The following is a 16,275-nucleotide window of genomic DNA, read 5'->3' as shown; positions in this document are numbered from 1 at the left end:
GAACTGATTGTGTTTGAGCAGTTTAAAAATGTATAGCTGAACATGAAATTCAATGGTGAAAATAGTAAGGTTCTACATTTAGGCAAGAAAAACAAAATGCACAGGTACAGTATAGGTAGTACCTTCCTCAATAGTAGTAACTGTGAGAGGGATCTTGGAGTCCTAGTGGACAACCATTTAAATATGAGCCAGCAGTGTGCAGCAGCTGCCAAAAAAGCCAACACAGTTCTAGGCTACATAAACAGAGGGATAGAATCAAGATCACGTGAAGTGTTAATACCACTTTATAATCTCTTGGTAAGGCCACACTTGGAATACTGCACCTAATTTTGATTGCCACAATTAATTGCTTAATTAAAGTTTTTATATTTTTTTTAAACAAATATAAACAAACACAACACATTACATAAAAAACACCTACCATTCCATACAGTGTGTTGATTGGTTTTTTTGCATCCTTTCTGTAGTAAGCCCTTAAATTTTATATAAAGTCACATATCAATCAAGTATATTTGTATATGTTACTGTTATATTGTAATAGTTTCTCTGATATAATATGTCAGCTTACACATTTCAGCACATTCCATTGTTCATATCATCAATCTAATATATATGTATACAATTATTATGATTATTAAACATTCATTAAATATAGCTATTATTACATACTAAATTTAAAGTAAATTTATATTATGGCATTTCATTACATCATCCTGGACACATCCAAGGGTATTACAACTTTATATTCTATTCTATATAGAATTGTTCATCCTTTATAAGAAAAAAGCTTTTCCACATCATCTCCATGGTCTTTACTTACAACTTATATAAAATTCCATATTGTCAATCTAGTATATATAAATGCATTATTGTTATTGTTATTGTTATTGTTGTTGATGTTGTTGTTGTTGTTGTTGTTATTATTATTATTGTACAATTGTATCACAGCGGCCAGTTGTTTCGCCGGATTTGGCATTGGTTACTAGTCGGGCCCCACCCAGGGGCCTAGGACGTCGTAACGTATTTTCGTAATATGCGTGCAGATCCAAGCAGTGCGGCTTTTTGCATTTGACTGATGTTGATTTTGTCAATTTTTAACTGTTTTAAATGTAATTCCAGTGCTTTTGGAATAGCACCCAGTGTGCCAATTACCACTGGAATTATCACTGCTGGTTTGTGCCATAGTCGTTGAATTTTGATTTTTAAGTCCTGGTATCTTGTGATTTTTTCAAGTTCCTTCTCGGCGACCCTGCTATCACCTGGTATTGCGATGTCTATGATTGTGACCTTATTTTTCTCAACCAGTGTGATGTCTGGTGTATTATGCGCCAGTATTTTGTTGGTTTGTATACGGAAATCCCACAAGATCTTGACCATCTGATTTTCGGTGACTTTTTCAGGCTGATGTTCCCACCAGTTTGTTGCTGTTTTAATATTATAATTTTTGCACAAATTCCAATGGATCATTTGTGCTACTGAATTGTGCCGCAATTTATAATCAGTCTGCGCGATTTTTTTACAGCAGCTGAGTATGTGATCAACAGTTTCATCAACTTCTTTGCAAAGTCTGCATTTGGCATCATCAGAGGATTTTTCGATTTTGGCCTTAATGGCATTTGTGCGGATAGCTTGTTCTTGCGCAGCCAGGATTAGTGACTCTGTTTCTTTCTTTAATGTACCTGTTGTTAACCATAACCAAGTTTGTTCACTGTCCACTTTATCTTTTATTTTTTCCAGAAATTGGCCATGCAGTGCTTTGTTCTGCCAACTCTCCATTCTTGATTTTATCGCATCTTTTCTGTATTCTTGTTTCGTCTGTTGGGCCTTCAGTAGATTTTTGTTCTTTACTTCGATTAATAGATGTTCTTGACTTTCTTTTAGATAATCAGCCAGTGCATGTTTTTCTTCTTCAACTGTTTGCTTCACTTGTAATAATCCTCTGCCACCTGATTTTCGGGGCAGATATAGTCTATTAGTATCACCACGTGGATGTAAACTGTAGTGCATTGTCATTAGTTTCCTGGTTTTTCGGTCCAAAAGGTCCAAATCAGCTTGTGACCAGTTAACTATACCAGTTGTGTATCTTATAACTGGTATTGCCCACGTATTTATGGCCTTGATTGTATTTCCACCATTCAATTTAGATTTCAGAATTTTCCTAACTCTGTTGGTGTACTCTCGCCTGACAATAGTTTTTACTTCTCCATGCTTGATGTTATCCAACTGCAGAATGCCTAAGTATTTGTAGGCTTCATTTTCTTTGCATTTAATTAATTGGCCATTGGGCATTTCAATTCCCTCACATGCAGTGATTTTGCCCCTTTTTATGGATACAGTGGCGCATTTTTCCATGCCAAACTGCATTGAAATATCAGTGCTGAATACTCGGACTGTGTTTGTCAATGATTGGATTTCTATTTCTGACTTTCCATAGAGTTTCAAATCATCCATATATAGTAAATGCGAAATTTTTTCAGCTTCTTTGGCTGAAAAGCCTAAGAACATGCCCATGGTAGCCTAATTTCATTTTTTTTTTAAGATTACTGATAGTGGAATCATTGCGATGATGAAGAGAAGAGGTGAAAGTGAATCACCCTGGAAAATTCCTTGCTTGATATTAACCATTCCGTAGATCTCATTCCCTACTGCCAACTCAGTTCTCCATTGTTTCATCGCCTTTTCAGTAAAGGATGTAATATTTTTGCTAATGCCAGTTGTTTCTAAGCATTTTATCATCCAACTATGTGGATCATATGTTTTTTTGTAATCAATCCAGACCATGTTCAAGTTCGTTTTTCCTGTTCTTACAATTTTCTAATATCATTTTATCAATTAGGAGCTGATCTTTTGTGCCCCTGCTCCTTCTTTTGTTGCCTTTTTGCTCTACTGGCAAGATGTTGTTTGTTTCCAAATAATCCATCATGTTATCTGCAATAATGCCTGTGAGTAATTTGAAGGTTGTTGGCAAGCATGTTATTGGTCTGTAGTTTTCAGGTATTGTTTTAGTTGCATCCTTCTGAATCAAGTATGTTTTTCCAGTTGTCAACCATTCATCAATTTGGCCCTTTTGTAAAATTTCATTCAGTTGCCTGGCCAATATTGCATGTAAACTGGTCAGATATTTGAGCCAGAAACCATGTAATTGGTCCTTTCCAGGTGATGTCCAATTCTTTACCTTTTTAACTCGATTTTTGACCATCTCAGTTGTTATTTCTAATACTTGCATTTGTTTGTTGCCAATGCTTTTCTCAAAGTCATGTATCCACTTTGCTTCCTTATTGTAGTCCTTTGCATTTTCCCACAATTCTTTCCAGAATTCAACTGTGGCCTGCTTTTCTGGTTTTTCACTTTTGGTGTCACCATTCACATTAAGACTTTGATAAAAACGCCGTTGGTCTGATCGAAATTGCTGATTTTGTTTATATTGGATGATTCGTGCCTCATATCTTTCAATTTTTCAAGCTGTTGCTGTTATCCACTGTTTTACAATCTCTACAGCTTCATTGATGGTTCTTGTATCCAATCTATATCTTCTGATTAGCCGATCTATGGTTTTGTTGTTTTTAAGCCATTGCTCATGCATATTCTTTAAGTTACTGGCATCTGCCCTTAATTTTTTGATTTTTTGTTCTAATCGGTTTTTCCACTTTGGCTTTGATACTTTTTCTGTGGTGTGACTAGGTACTTTGATTTTAATGCCTAGTTCATTAGTGACTATTACAGCTGCGCTGTACATTAACTGGTTTGTTTCCAAGATGGATCCCGATTCAATTGTTGAAAACACTTCATTAACTATTTTCATGATAGGGGCCAAAATTTTCTTAGGCACAGTTTTTAGTGATGGTAAACGTTGCCTTTCCTCATTAAGCAGAAAATGCTCCATGATCTTATCCTTCAATTCTTTTTGTTTTTGAGTTTATCAGTTGGTTCAGTGATAACTGGTTCTAGTGGTGGTGGTGTTATTTCCTCCCCGAGAGCTTCTTCTGGGAGTGTCTTGAATATCAGTTATTTCCGCTTGTGATATTGTTTTTTTTGGTTTTGCAATTTGCCTGAATTTCCTGAAGTTCAACTTCACTAAATACTTTATTCCGTATAATAAATCGCCTTTGATCTGCTAGTCTTTGTTCACTAACATTTGAATCTGGATATTGTTCTTTCCATAATTCATACATTCGCTTTAAATAACCTCTTTTTTCTGGCTCTGAGTTGTAGTAACAGGCCATTATGGCACGGTTTTCCTCTGCACAATATTTTTGTCATTTTGTTGGCTGATCCACTTGTAGCCCACTTGTTGACGGATGTCCAGGGACCCCAACATCCGCCGCAGCCCTTGTTAACCTGCGCAACGACCGATGCGGTATAAATTTTTTATTCATTTCTTTCACCATATTGTATGGGTTGGCGGGTTTTTTTTATGGGGCCAGTTGCCAACCTAACCCCAACCCTCCTCCTTTCTTATCCAGGCTTGGGACCGGCAACGGCGGAGTTGTTGTTGTTGTTGTTATTATTATTATTATTATTATTATTAATAATAATAATTTGTTTAACTATAACTATTATTACTTTGTCTTATACATAATGCTCAAAATTTAACTAAGTTTAGCTTAGTTTTATTGTGACATTTCATCATCCTGTATCCTTCCAGTAGTAATGCAGTCCAATATCTCTTGCCAAATATGATTGGGGGACTGGAGGCTAAAACATATGAAGAACGGTTGCAGGAACTGGGTATGTCTAGTTTAATGAAAAGAAGGACTAGGGGAGACATGATCTCAATGTTTCAATATCTCAGGGGCTGCTACAAAGAAGGGGAGTCAGACTGTTCTCCAAAGAACCTGATGTAGGACAAGAAGCAATGAGTGGAAACTAATCAATGACAGAAGCAACTTAGAACTAAGGAGAAATTTCCTGACAGTTAGAACAATTAATCAATGGAACAACTTGCCTCCAGAAGTTGTGAATGCTCCAACACTGGAAGTTTTTAAGAAGATATCCATTTGTCTGAAGTGGTGTAGGATTTCCTGCCTAAACAGGGAGTTGGACTAGAAGACCTTCAAGAGGCCCTTTCAACTCTGTTATTCTATTCTAAATAATTCAAGCATAGCCTCCACATTACTCTTTTAAATTATGTATTTAAAAATATGTGACAGAATCCTTAAGTGAAATGCATTTACATTCACAAAGTAATATAAATCATTACATATTGCATACATTACATATTGGATATAACACAATTAGTATTCCTGTTAATAGACTTGAAAAGTGACCAAAGATTTATCAGTTCCTGATGTTGCTTGCAGTAAAGAAATTGTTCACAGTGCGAATTGGAGGCAACCAAAGAAGCAGACACTGCTCACAGAGGTGAACCATACAAGCAGCTTCATTTGAAAAGGCTGAAAGCTTTCTCATAGGTAAATGATATGGTCAGGATATATAGCGTTAGAGATTGAGAAGCATATAAAGCTAAATTGAATAATATAATATACCCTTTCTGAATGCTGAGAGTGTTTCTTCAAGTTTACAAATGTAAATTGGCTTTTGAAAAAGGAGATTCAGAAGCATCACCCTCTTCAATTTTATAAATAGCTGACTTCAGAACTAAATATATTACCTGCTTTTTAAAATCTCAATTGCTTACTCTGAGCAATGGTTCAAAATAAAAATGGTGTGGATCCATGAACAAATTACTTGCAAATATGCATTCTGTTGCCTTTATTTTCCCCCTGCAAATGAATTATTCTCCAATGAGAACATGACTTCTGTAATAAGATGTTTACTCACTATTAGATTAAGCGGTGTTGTAAGTCTTACTCATCTACATCTAGTTATGAGTAGCCCCTCCATTCTTTATGCATTGCTGTGATATAGTTGAGTAGCCCATCATTAGTGGTGAGAATACAGTCATATCTAGTTAGAAGGACCCAGCTATATGGAAGTGTTCAGGAGGTACTCTGCTGCATATAATCACACTGTACCCCTGGATGTCAACTGTTCAGTGACACAATCAATGAAGAGGATTTCGTCACTATTCTTGTGAAATGAATTTTACATAGGAATTTTGCATGGGAACAACAACTATTTTGGGAAGAAATTAGAAATAGAGTCTTTTTATTGATTCCCCCAACATAATGATATTTGCTCCATGAAGTAAGAACATTAACTTAATTATTTCTTCATGATTCTCTGAGCATAATTTTGATTTCAATTTGTTTATCTGTGTATTTGTTTAAAATGGAAAAAAGTGTATTTTAGGCAATGTATTAGCTAGAGGCTTCCATTGAGACTCAAACATTGATTATTTGCTCTATTTTGAATTTATGTTTTTAATTTTTTTAAAAAAATTATGTTCTTTGCTTAGGCAAGAAGTCAAAATATATTTAGCACTGAATTCTACCTCAGCCCACACAAATATGTTAATGAGGAGAAATGAATAGTCATAATCTCAGATGTGAAGATGATGAGCTAAGGAAGCCCTGTCAAATTCCCGGCCCATGAGCTGGATGCACCACATGCTGGCCATGCCCATGCCTAGTTTAGTGAAGGGGGGGTGTCCCCCAATACATCACATGATGCTGCCATGATGAGGTGATTGTGACACCTCTGACCTAAGGTCATAATATCCATTACTTAAAGTCAACAAAAGGAGACTCAAAAATTGCACTGCTATGCATTGAATGAATAATGATAATTATTCCATTTTTTACCCCGAGTTACCTTTTATGGTATAGATAGCATAAAAATATATGTGTATGTATGTTTGTGTATGTATTTTGAAGGTTATGTTACAACTGTATTTATTTTCTTATTCCTTTAGCAAAAAATAAGCATGTGTATCTTCTATCATCTTGAGAAATATGCTGTATGTGACTTTGTGTGACATATTAAGGATCACTTCTGTTTCCATAGTAAGTGAGCACTTTTATATCTTATTATTTATATCTTCAGAGGGGACAGTAAGAATCACTTTCTATCTTTGCCTTATCTTTAAAAAAAGCTTTATAATTCTATGTAGACTCAGAGGATTAATACTCTTTTGCTTTTTCTCACTTTCAGAACTTCAGAAATCTAGTGATTCAATTAATCCTGTTCTGCTAGCGCAGCAAATGCTCTGGAGACAGAACAGAAAGAACTGGAGAGGATAACCAATTACAAAGACCTGTAAATAGAAATAGAACAATGTGGCAAAAGAAAGCAAAGGTGGTACCAATAGGTGCCAATACAACTGGAGCACCATTGGCCTTGACAAAATCACCACCAACTTCAAAAAGTAGTTTTACTCAGAATAGCTTACATCTTTCAGCAATACCTTTATCACTAATAAATAATTTATTCCAAGTTCTTGGGAAGGATTCAATAGGTGGATAAAAATGCTAAATCCAGTATAAACATCTGGCTGACTGTGTGACCAATCATAATGGTAATAATTAGTAATAGCACTTAGACTTATATGCTTCTTCACAGGGCTTTACAGTCCTCTCTAAGCAGTTTGTAGAGTCAGGCTACTGCGGCCAATATGGCTTCTCATTTTATTATCCTCAGAAGGATTGAACACTGAGTCAATCTTGAGTCGACAAGGATTATACAATATAAATGGATTTAATCTAAATGGGACAAATAACATATATCATCTTGGTGAATTTCAAGCATACTATCCAGAATATTTCAATCTCATTTGCGTTCTAACAGATTTGTATTTCCTGAAATATTTTATAAAGAAAAATATATTTTCTTATTTTACTGTAAATTGTCATAATGGCAAAATTCTTATAGGATTAAAAAAAGAAGAGTGATTCAAAATATAGCTGTGATAAAGAACCATGCTATATTTAGGTATATTCTATGCCATAGTAACCATCTGTGAAATTACTTTCATCTAAGCATATGATGCAGTGAATTGTAACAAAGCTTTGGCATCAATACCACTGGATTTACTGTGCTTGTATCAAGGGCAACACACTCCTAGAACAAACAACAGCAACCCAGGGATTCTAACTACTAGAGGAAATGCAGGTTGCTATGTTACAATTCATGCAAGGCTTTCAGCAGCAGATGGACATTTTGAACAGAACTGGTGCCATTTTGGCTCCTGTTCACTGTATTTCCAGAAGCTGGAATTTTAAATCAAACCACCCCAAAATGTGTTCAGGTTGTACAACATGTGGCTCAACACATTTTTGCATTTTTATCTTGTCATTAGCCAACATGAACGTTCACATTCTTATAAAGTTGTTTAAGTCTCTAAACTTAATGTATTTCTATTCCATCCGTATTTAATTGAAATTGATCCAATGACATGATTTCTTCAAATGCTATAAAAGAAAACCTGATAAAATTCAATCATGATTACTACTAAGCATGCACACAGTACAATGCATCAATCCAAATATAAACAGAACTATTCTCTTCTACTCTATGGCATGTCCCAAGATGGATTTTTTCTTCTATGCATGTTAAAAATGAGGGGACTATATATTAACCTGAAGATTAATCTCGAGATTCACTGTTACCTATGTTATCATTTTTCTCTAATAGCCTTATCCATGTTTCCTTTCTAAAAGAAGAGGATATGAGGTATTTAAAAAGGTATTCATATAATACCATACAACTTCTTGTAAGTTTCCTAGTATATGATTTTTTCCAACAGTTCTCTTACCCTCAGGGCTAATAATAGACCCAGCCCATACATATCTAAAAAAAGTTCCTTCTTATGTTAAGGTCACCCCATTTCAATCCAATAAGTATATCCCATATAAGAAAAGTATTCTGAAACCACTTGCTTTAAAGTATAAGCATCTTATACTTTAAAGCAAGGGCATGAAAATATCTACAGACCTCTCACATCCTGGATATACATTGTTTCAACTTCTACCCTCAAAATGATGCTATAGGGCACTGCACACCAGAACAATTAAACACAAGGACAGTTTTTTCCTGAATGCTATTACTCAACTAAACAACTAATTCTCATAATACTATCAAATTATTTACTAAGATTGTATTACTTTTATTCTTCTTATCCTTCCTAGTGCCTATCCCCATTTATGACTATAACCATGTTCTTTGTATCTTTACAATCTATATTGTTTTATTTGTTTCCTAGTATGAATTGATTGCTTATTAGTAATGTATGACTAAGTTTTGCATTGTATGATTCCTGATGAATATATTTTATTTTTCTTTATGCACCAAAGACAAATTCCTTGTGTGTCCAATCACACTTAGCCAATAAAGAATTATATTCTATTCCTATTCCATTCCATTCCATTCTATTAAAATTCCCTTTTCTGAATTCTGTGTGAGAATATGTCTTCTTTGTCAATTTTAAGACAATTTTTCTTCCTTGGAGGGAAATCATTTTCACATCCACATAATCAAGCTACTTTTTTTTTGAATATGACACTCTCTGCTTTAACCAATGTCGAACATTACAGGTTATCCTCAATGTATGACTACCATTGAGTTTAGAATTTTGATTGTAAGTTGTTGGAGTCATTAAATGAGATGCTTATGTGTCCCCTTTTTCTCAACCAATGCAATCCCTTTTAGTTGTTAAATAATCTTATTGGTCATTAAGCAGAGGGGTCCCAAGTAAGGGGTGCAGGGACGTGCAGTCACTAGAAACAAGGGAGGCGGGGCCTCACCAGTCTCCTGAGGGAAAGGAAAGAATTTTAAAGAATTTTTTAAAAATAATTAAAGCCAGGATAGTTGCTACCAGATTTCAAGTCACAGTGGCTTAGTGTCTGCTCTCAGTGTTAACTATAGGAGGAGGCCAGAGAACTCGGGGCCTCCTTTGCATAAGGAATTTTTCGCCTTTTAAAGGTTAAGAAAGAGTTAAAAAGCAAAAAAATTCATATGCAAAGGAGGCACTGATTCTCCCGCTTCCTGATCTGGGAGCAGCAAATCATGTCTTGCACTTGAGCAACTGCGCAATCATGAGTGATTCTGAAGAGGTTGCTCTGGGCCACCAGCCGCCATTTCTTCAGCAGCAATTTCTTCTCTGCTCAGCATTTTCTACTGGGCGGCTTGCCCCAGCCTGCAGCCAGCCCAGCACTGAGAGGGGAGGAGGAGGAGGAGGAGGAGGAGGAGGAGGAGGAGGAGGAGGAGGAGGAGGAGAGCGGTGAGTCCTTGTGCCAGCCAGCCGGCCAGGCAGGGAGCAGGTCAGGTGGGGGGTGGGTAGGCTGGCTGGATGGCTGGGGAGGGGGCCACCTGAGTGGCCATGATCCCCCCTCCCCAGCCAGCCAGCCAGCCCACCCCCGCCTGACCTGCTCCCTGCCTGGCCGGCCGGTTGGCACAAGGACTCACTGCTCTCCTCCTCCTCCTCCTCCTCCTCCTCCTCCTCCTCCTCCTCCTCCTCCTCCTCCTCCTCCTCCTCCCCGCTCATTTAATTTAATTTCATTTCATTTATTGAGCTTGTATGCCGCCCACTCCCGAAGGACTCCGGGCGGCTTACAATAAAACAAGGGAGGGGGATAATACACAAGACAACATATTAAAATGTACAACAGTCACAATTTCCGAGGGGCTGGATATTTCGAAAGCCCCCCGGCCTGCTGGAGCAGCCAGGACTTAATGGCTTTGCGGAAGGCCGGGAGGGTAGTGAGGGTCTGGATCTCCACGGGGAGATCGTTCCAGAGGGCTGGAGCTGCAACAGAGAAGGCTCTCCCCCAGGGAGTTGCCAGCCGACACTGGCTGGCAGATGGGATCGGCTCGGTGCTGGGCTGGCTGCAGGCCAGGGCAGCAGGATTGTTCGTCAGAGGAGGCGGGGTGGCAAGGCGGTGGAGTGTGATGGCAAGCAGCTTGGACACCCAAGCTGCTGGCGGTGGGGGCCACCTGAGCGGCAATGATCCCGGCTCTGCTGTTCCTCGGCGGCATACTTTTGGAATGTCAGCATGGACGGAGGAGGTGGGGAGGCGAGACGGCAGAGTGCGGCAGCGGCGAGAAGCAACGTCCCCACCGCTGCGTCCAATAGGCATCTCGCATTTATGTCCACCATAAATGTGAGACGCCTGTTGGACACAGCGGTGGGGACATTGCTTCTCGCCGCTGCTGCGCTCTTGCCTCACCAATGGTAACCCTCACCGCATGTCACTGAAGGGGTGTATGGATATCTTGGGGAGGTTGGGGAGGCCAGGCTCAACTGTGTATGAGTTATGGGGCTGGCTGCAGTGTGGCACAATGCAGGAATGCCAAAGAAAGAAGCTTTAGCTGCCCCAGGATGGCCCAACAACATGGCAAAAAAACTGTCAGGAATTTCCAAAAACCAGGAAAGCCTTCACAGTGAGGCTTAAAGCATCTACTTCTCCTCCCCCACAAATGATCAAAAGCCTGAGAAACTCCACAGGGGGATGCAAAGCATAAATTCCACAGAAAATTCTGACTGTCCCAGAGACTCACAGTGCAAAGCAGTCATTCTCCACCCCACAAAGTGATGAATACTTTAGAAGCCCAGCCCAGTTACTCTCACTGCCTTACATTCTATATGCAGCTAACGTCACAGTTTTCTTCATTCTATTGCTTATGAGGCATTCCAAGACTAACCTTTTGAAAGGTAGAATAATAATAAATGCTAAAGGCAGCTGTTCAGCTTCAGCCTCTTAAAAGGTCCCCTTTCCATTATCGCTGGGGGGAAAAGAGCAAAGGAATATGTTTGATGGTTTTAAGGGGAAAAATGGCTTGACTTCTGTGGACTAAAATTCTGGAGCAGGTTCCTAGAGGAGATGCACTTCACAGGAAGCCATTTATTCCCTTCCTGCAATTGTTGAAGTCAATAAAGGGAATGAAATCACACTCACTCTATTACATACTGTTAAAACGAGATTAAAAACCCCTGATTCTGTGTCTTCAGCCTGAAGAACCAAGAGATAGTACAGTAGCATCAGTGACAGGTTATTTCTTTTATGATTTGTTTTAAATGGGCAGACATGTTGTGAATTGAAATACTAGTCTTTATGACATTTATGAACATGTATTATGTTTATTTCTAATCTGTGTGTGTGTGTGTGAGAGAGAGAGAGAGAATGCCTCAGGAAATTTAAGATGGCAGATGGAATTGGGCTATACCTTATAATTTACTTTTTTTGTTAACAAGGTTTCCTCGCACATAAGTGCTAGTGGTTCCCGACTCGAGAGGCCGGTGCTCATCTCCATTTCAAAGCGGAAGACCCACGCTGTCTGAACACATCTCCATGGTCATGTGGCTAGCATGACTAAATGCCAAAGGGGCACAGAACTCTGTTACCTTCCCACCAAAAGTGGTTCCTATTTTTATACTTGCATTTTTACATGTTTTCGAACTGCTAGGATGGCAGAAACTGTCATTCCATTACGTAGCGCTACGGATTAGAACTGCTTACCTTTCTGATTAACAAACTCAGTATCCTAGCCACTGAGCCACCCTATCCCTTTTTGTTAACAAAGGAAAAATGAAATTAATGTAAAAAGAGAATAGGCTACATTTGGATGTTTTCTATATCACTCTGCTGCCAACTACTTGTTATCTAGATCTTTGAAGGCATAAATGAGTATATTCCTTTATTGGTTTTCTTAAAATGTTTTCCAGATGTTGCCTGATTGCCCATTGATTTATCTTCAAAATCATAAAAGTAGAAACATTATGGATCTATAATTCAATTAATCTCATGTGATCCCACTTCGGAGTAAGAATCACTTTCTATTTTCTTCTTATCTTAAAAAAAAAAGCTCTATAATTCTATGTAGACTCAAAGGATTCATACCCTTTTGCCTTTCTCTCTTTCAGAACTTCAGAAATCTGGTGATTCAAAAATGACCAGGGATCATTAAGGACAAGAAACTGGTAGACAGAAATAGTGATCCAACTGGACTGGCCAAGCTCAATGCTGTACATTCTAAAATCTGTCAATTCTTTATCCTGCCAAGTTCCAGACTTTTATGTATAACCACCACATTTTGAAAATATTCAAACCATAACCCTAAATTCTTTTGGTCTCTCACCTTGTCCAGAATATCATATTGTACTTGCATTGTTTTTTTTTAAAGGAATTAAAGCCCAAACCATTTGTTTCCTTCCTGTTACAGTATGGCTTGATGGAGAATACTGAATTTCACAGGTTTTAAGCAGAAGTGGTATACAGCAGGTTCTGACGAGTACTGGAGAACCAGTAGTGGAAATTTTGAGTAGCTCAGAGAACCGGTGAATACCACCTCTGACTGGCCCTACTCAGTAGTGGGTTCCGGATGCCATTGCAACTGGTATGCTGTGATGGGGCTGGGCATCCTCGGTAGGCATGTGTGCTGCGCATGCATGTGCCCATCACTGCCCAGCGACACTCAGCTGCTTGGCAGATGTCATGCAGGCACTACACGTTGTATGCGCATGCACAATTGGCTCATTTGCCTCAAAAAGTGGTAATAGCAATAGCAGTAGACTTATATACTGCTTCATAGGCCTTTCAGGCCTCTCTAAGCGGTTTACAGAGAGTCAGCATATTGCCCCCAACAATCTGGGTCCTCATTTTACCCACCTCGGAAGGATGGAAGGCTGAGTCAACCCTGAGCCGGTGAGATTTGAACCGCTGACCTGCTGATCTAGCAGTAGCCTGCAGTGCTGCATTTAACCACTGCGCCACCTTGGCTCTTCAAGGAATGGTAAGGAATGCAGGTGGGCTGCTGCTCCTGGCTATCATCGGTACGCCTGTACCAGGCCATACCTCCCAGAACCTACTACTGGCCACCACTATCTATTCTCTGCCTCCTGAGTCTCAGCTAATTGGGAGGGAATGGAGATTTTACAGTATTCTTCCCCTGCCACTCCCATCATGCCACACCCCCCATGTCATGTCGTGCCCACCAAGCCACACGGTAGTAAAAAAAATTGAATCCCACCACTGGTTTAAGCCATTCAGATTATCTAACAATTCATTAAGTAGTAGAGCACCAAACAAGTTATGAAGGATAGAAAGCACCTTACCAGGTATTTCTTTAATACCTGCAATACCACTGTCCCTTCCCATCCTTCTGTTGTCACACTCAGGTAGAGGCATGAAGTTTGTCTGGGCTAGGCAGGTTAGCTAACTTCCACTATTTAAAATATTTTCAGAGGTGACTGAAGACCACTATTTTTTTCATTACATAAAACTTTTAATAATTACCTAACCCTAAACAGTGACTCATTCTGAATATGCCCATAGTTCTGTCCATTATTATTATTTTAATGATAAAGCTGCTGAGTTTTGAAACAGGGAGTGCTAATGACAGCCATTTAACCCTCCTTCAAACACCTGCTGTTTTCAGAACTGGAATAGCAGTTCCTTGATTAATGATGACTTGGGTAAATAATAAATTAAACTGGGGGGATTTCATCAAACGTATTGCCATTCCATGTTTGAAGATGAGATAGTATTGAAAATGGAACATTTACAACTAGTAATACAGGGTAATTTTTAGTTTAATTCAGCAATTCATGAAGCTAAAAGCTCCAGCTGTGATCCTGCTACGGAATGCCAAAATGCATTCAACAATATCAAATGACATTATCTATTTCTTGCATTGGAAGAATTACACTAGTTTCATCCTTCCATTTTTCATATGATAAAGATGACTAAATCTTTCAAATTAACATTTTTTTTTAGAATATTTTTTATATAATGCAACAAGACCGATTGGGTAACAACTTTGGAATATCTGTATTTTTCTTGCAAATATTGCTAACTTTTGTGGGAAGGAAAGTCTGGAACAAATGAAATATAATACTATTATATTCTGTTCTTTTATTTAGATAAGAAATTAACAGGGCAGCTGTCATAAAAAAAACCTTGGTATCTCAAAAACAGAAGTATGATGACTGGGAACAGAGAATTGTGCAAGAAAAGAAAGAAAATGTTAAATGCTGCAATTCTCACCATCTATTTAAGTCCTACTGTAATTAATGAGGTTTTATGCAGCACTGTCATCAAAGATTCTGCAATATTGAAAGCTTTTTCAGAACTAAAAAGCTTTATTCAATCCTTGGATTCTTTAAATAACCTATAAGCCTGAAACTGGTACTCATCATTTCATTTCAGTATCTTGGACTTCAAGGCTGGTACTACTTTCTTTTCTGTGGCTGATATTTCTTGGTACACTTAAAAATGAATCAAGGATTGAGTTCAGTGTCTAATTCTTGAATGCATCCTGTTGTCCTGAATATACCCCGAACAATTGACATTGTTCATATTAAAAAGAAACCAGCTCTTTAATTTGAACAGCAACTGTTACCTGAACAGCTTATCCTAAAATCCTGTTACTGAACCATTTTGGTTTTACACAGGAGAAAAAGCTTCTATAATACAGGAATTCCTAGATAAAACTCACAACACTATTTTTTTTATTCTTCTCCCACTTACAAACTGAACAAAACTCTCATTGCAGTGAATTGGAGCAAGACCAAAAGGATTGTGACAAAAGGCTGAAAAATCTTATAAATGTTGATTGCTTTGAGTTGAATGGATTCTGTCTTTCTGGGCATAAAGGTGCCCAGAGCTGAGTTCAAAGTTAATCTAGTCCCAATTCAGTCCTGTTTCATCTGTAATGCTATGCCTGGAATACTTCAGAATGCTTTGGATTCACTGGAGTTAATTCTGTGTCTAGTTCCAAGGAATTAATTCTATTGTTGTTCTGTCACTAGTCCTCAAAAAGTGTTCTGTTGGGTTATGGCTCGATGATGCTTTAACACTATTTCCAAAATGGATTCTGTTCTTCCATAACACACAGTTTCTTTATCATTTATCATTAATATATTTTCATTATTTTTTCATAAAATAATCCCATTTCTCAAAGGCATATGTGATGAACATGCCTTAGATCCATTGTGTGAGTGTGTGTGTGTTTCTATGCTGTTGGGTGGTTGATAAATAACAATAGTCAATGTTACTGATGAGGAAAATCAAACCTATTGGTCATGCAGCTTCTCAGTTTCTTGGATTAATAGAACCATTGGGAGTTCTATTTCAAGGGTCTCCAACAATGATTAGTATACCTGGTGTTAGGACTTTTTCCTTTCCTTCTGCTGAATCCTCTACATTGTAAATGTAGATAAGTGGCAGGAAAGTTCAGTAAATGTCCAGTATCAGGGACTTTATGAAATATTCCTGGATATCAGGAATTTTTCAGTCTTTCCTATAATATGAAATTTATTTCCAAACTCACTACCAATTTTCCAAATCCAGTTTTCTTCAGGAAACTGCTGAATTAAGTTTAGTTAAGTTTCACAAAGTTTCTTTCATTCTTCCCATTGTCTAGCAAACATGGTATCTGCAG

General features: G+C 38.1%; 1 protein-coding gene across 1 annotated transcript in view; it reads right to left on the bottom strand.

Annotated features, from left to right (window-relative positions):
- Positions 1 to 1,005: 1,005 nt before the first annotated feature.
- Positions 1,006 to 16,275, bottom strand: part of LOC148045355 (uncharacterized) — a 76,168-nt gene continuing 60,898 nt past the window's right edge. The window contains exon 2 of the mRNA XM_087716002.1: positions 1,006 to 1,985. Coding sequence (XP_087572128.1) covers positions 1,006 to 1,985 — 980 coding nt within the window. The remainder of the gene's footprint in view (positions 1,986 to 16,275) is intronic.

This window comes from Thamnophis sirtalis, unplaced genomic scaffold, assembly GCF_051295495.1.
Source record: "Thamnophis sirtalis isolate CommonGarterSnake01/CBP01778 unplaced genomic scaffold, rThaSir2_p1.2 scaffold_5, whole genome shotgun sequence".
Taxonomy (NCBI): domain Eukaryota; kingdom Metazoa; phylum Chordata; class Lepidosauria; order Squamata; family Natricidae; genus Thamnophis; species Thamnophis sirtalis.
This window is presented reverse-complemented; position numbering and strand designations above follow the sequence as displayed.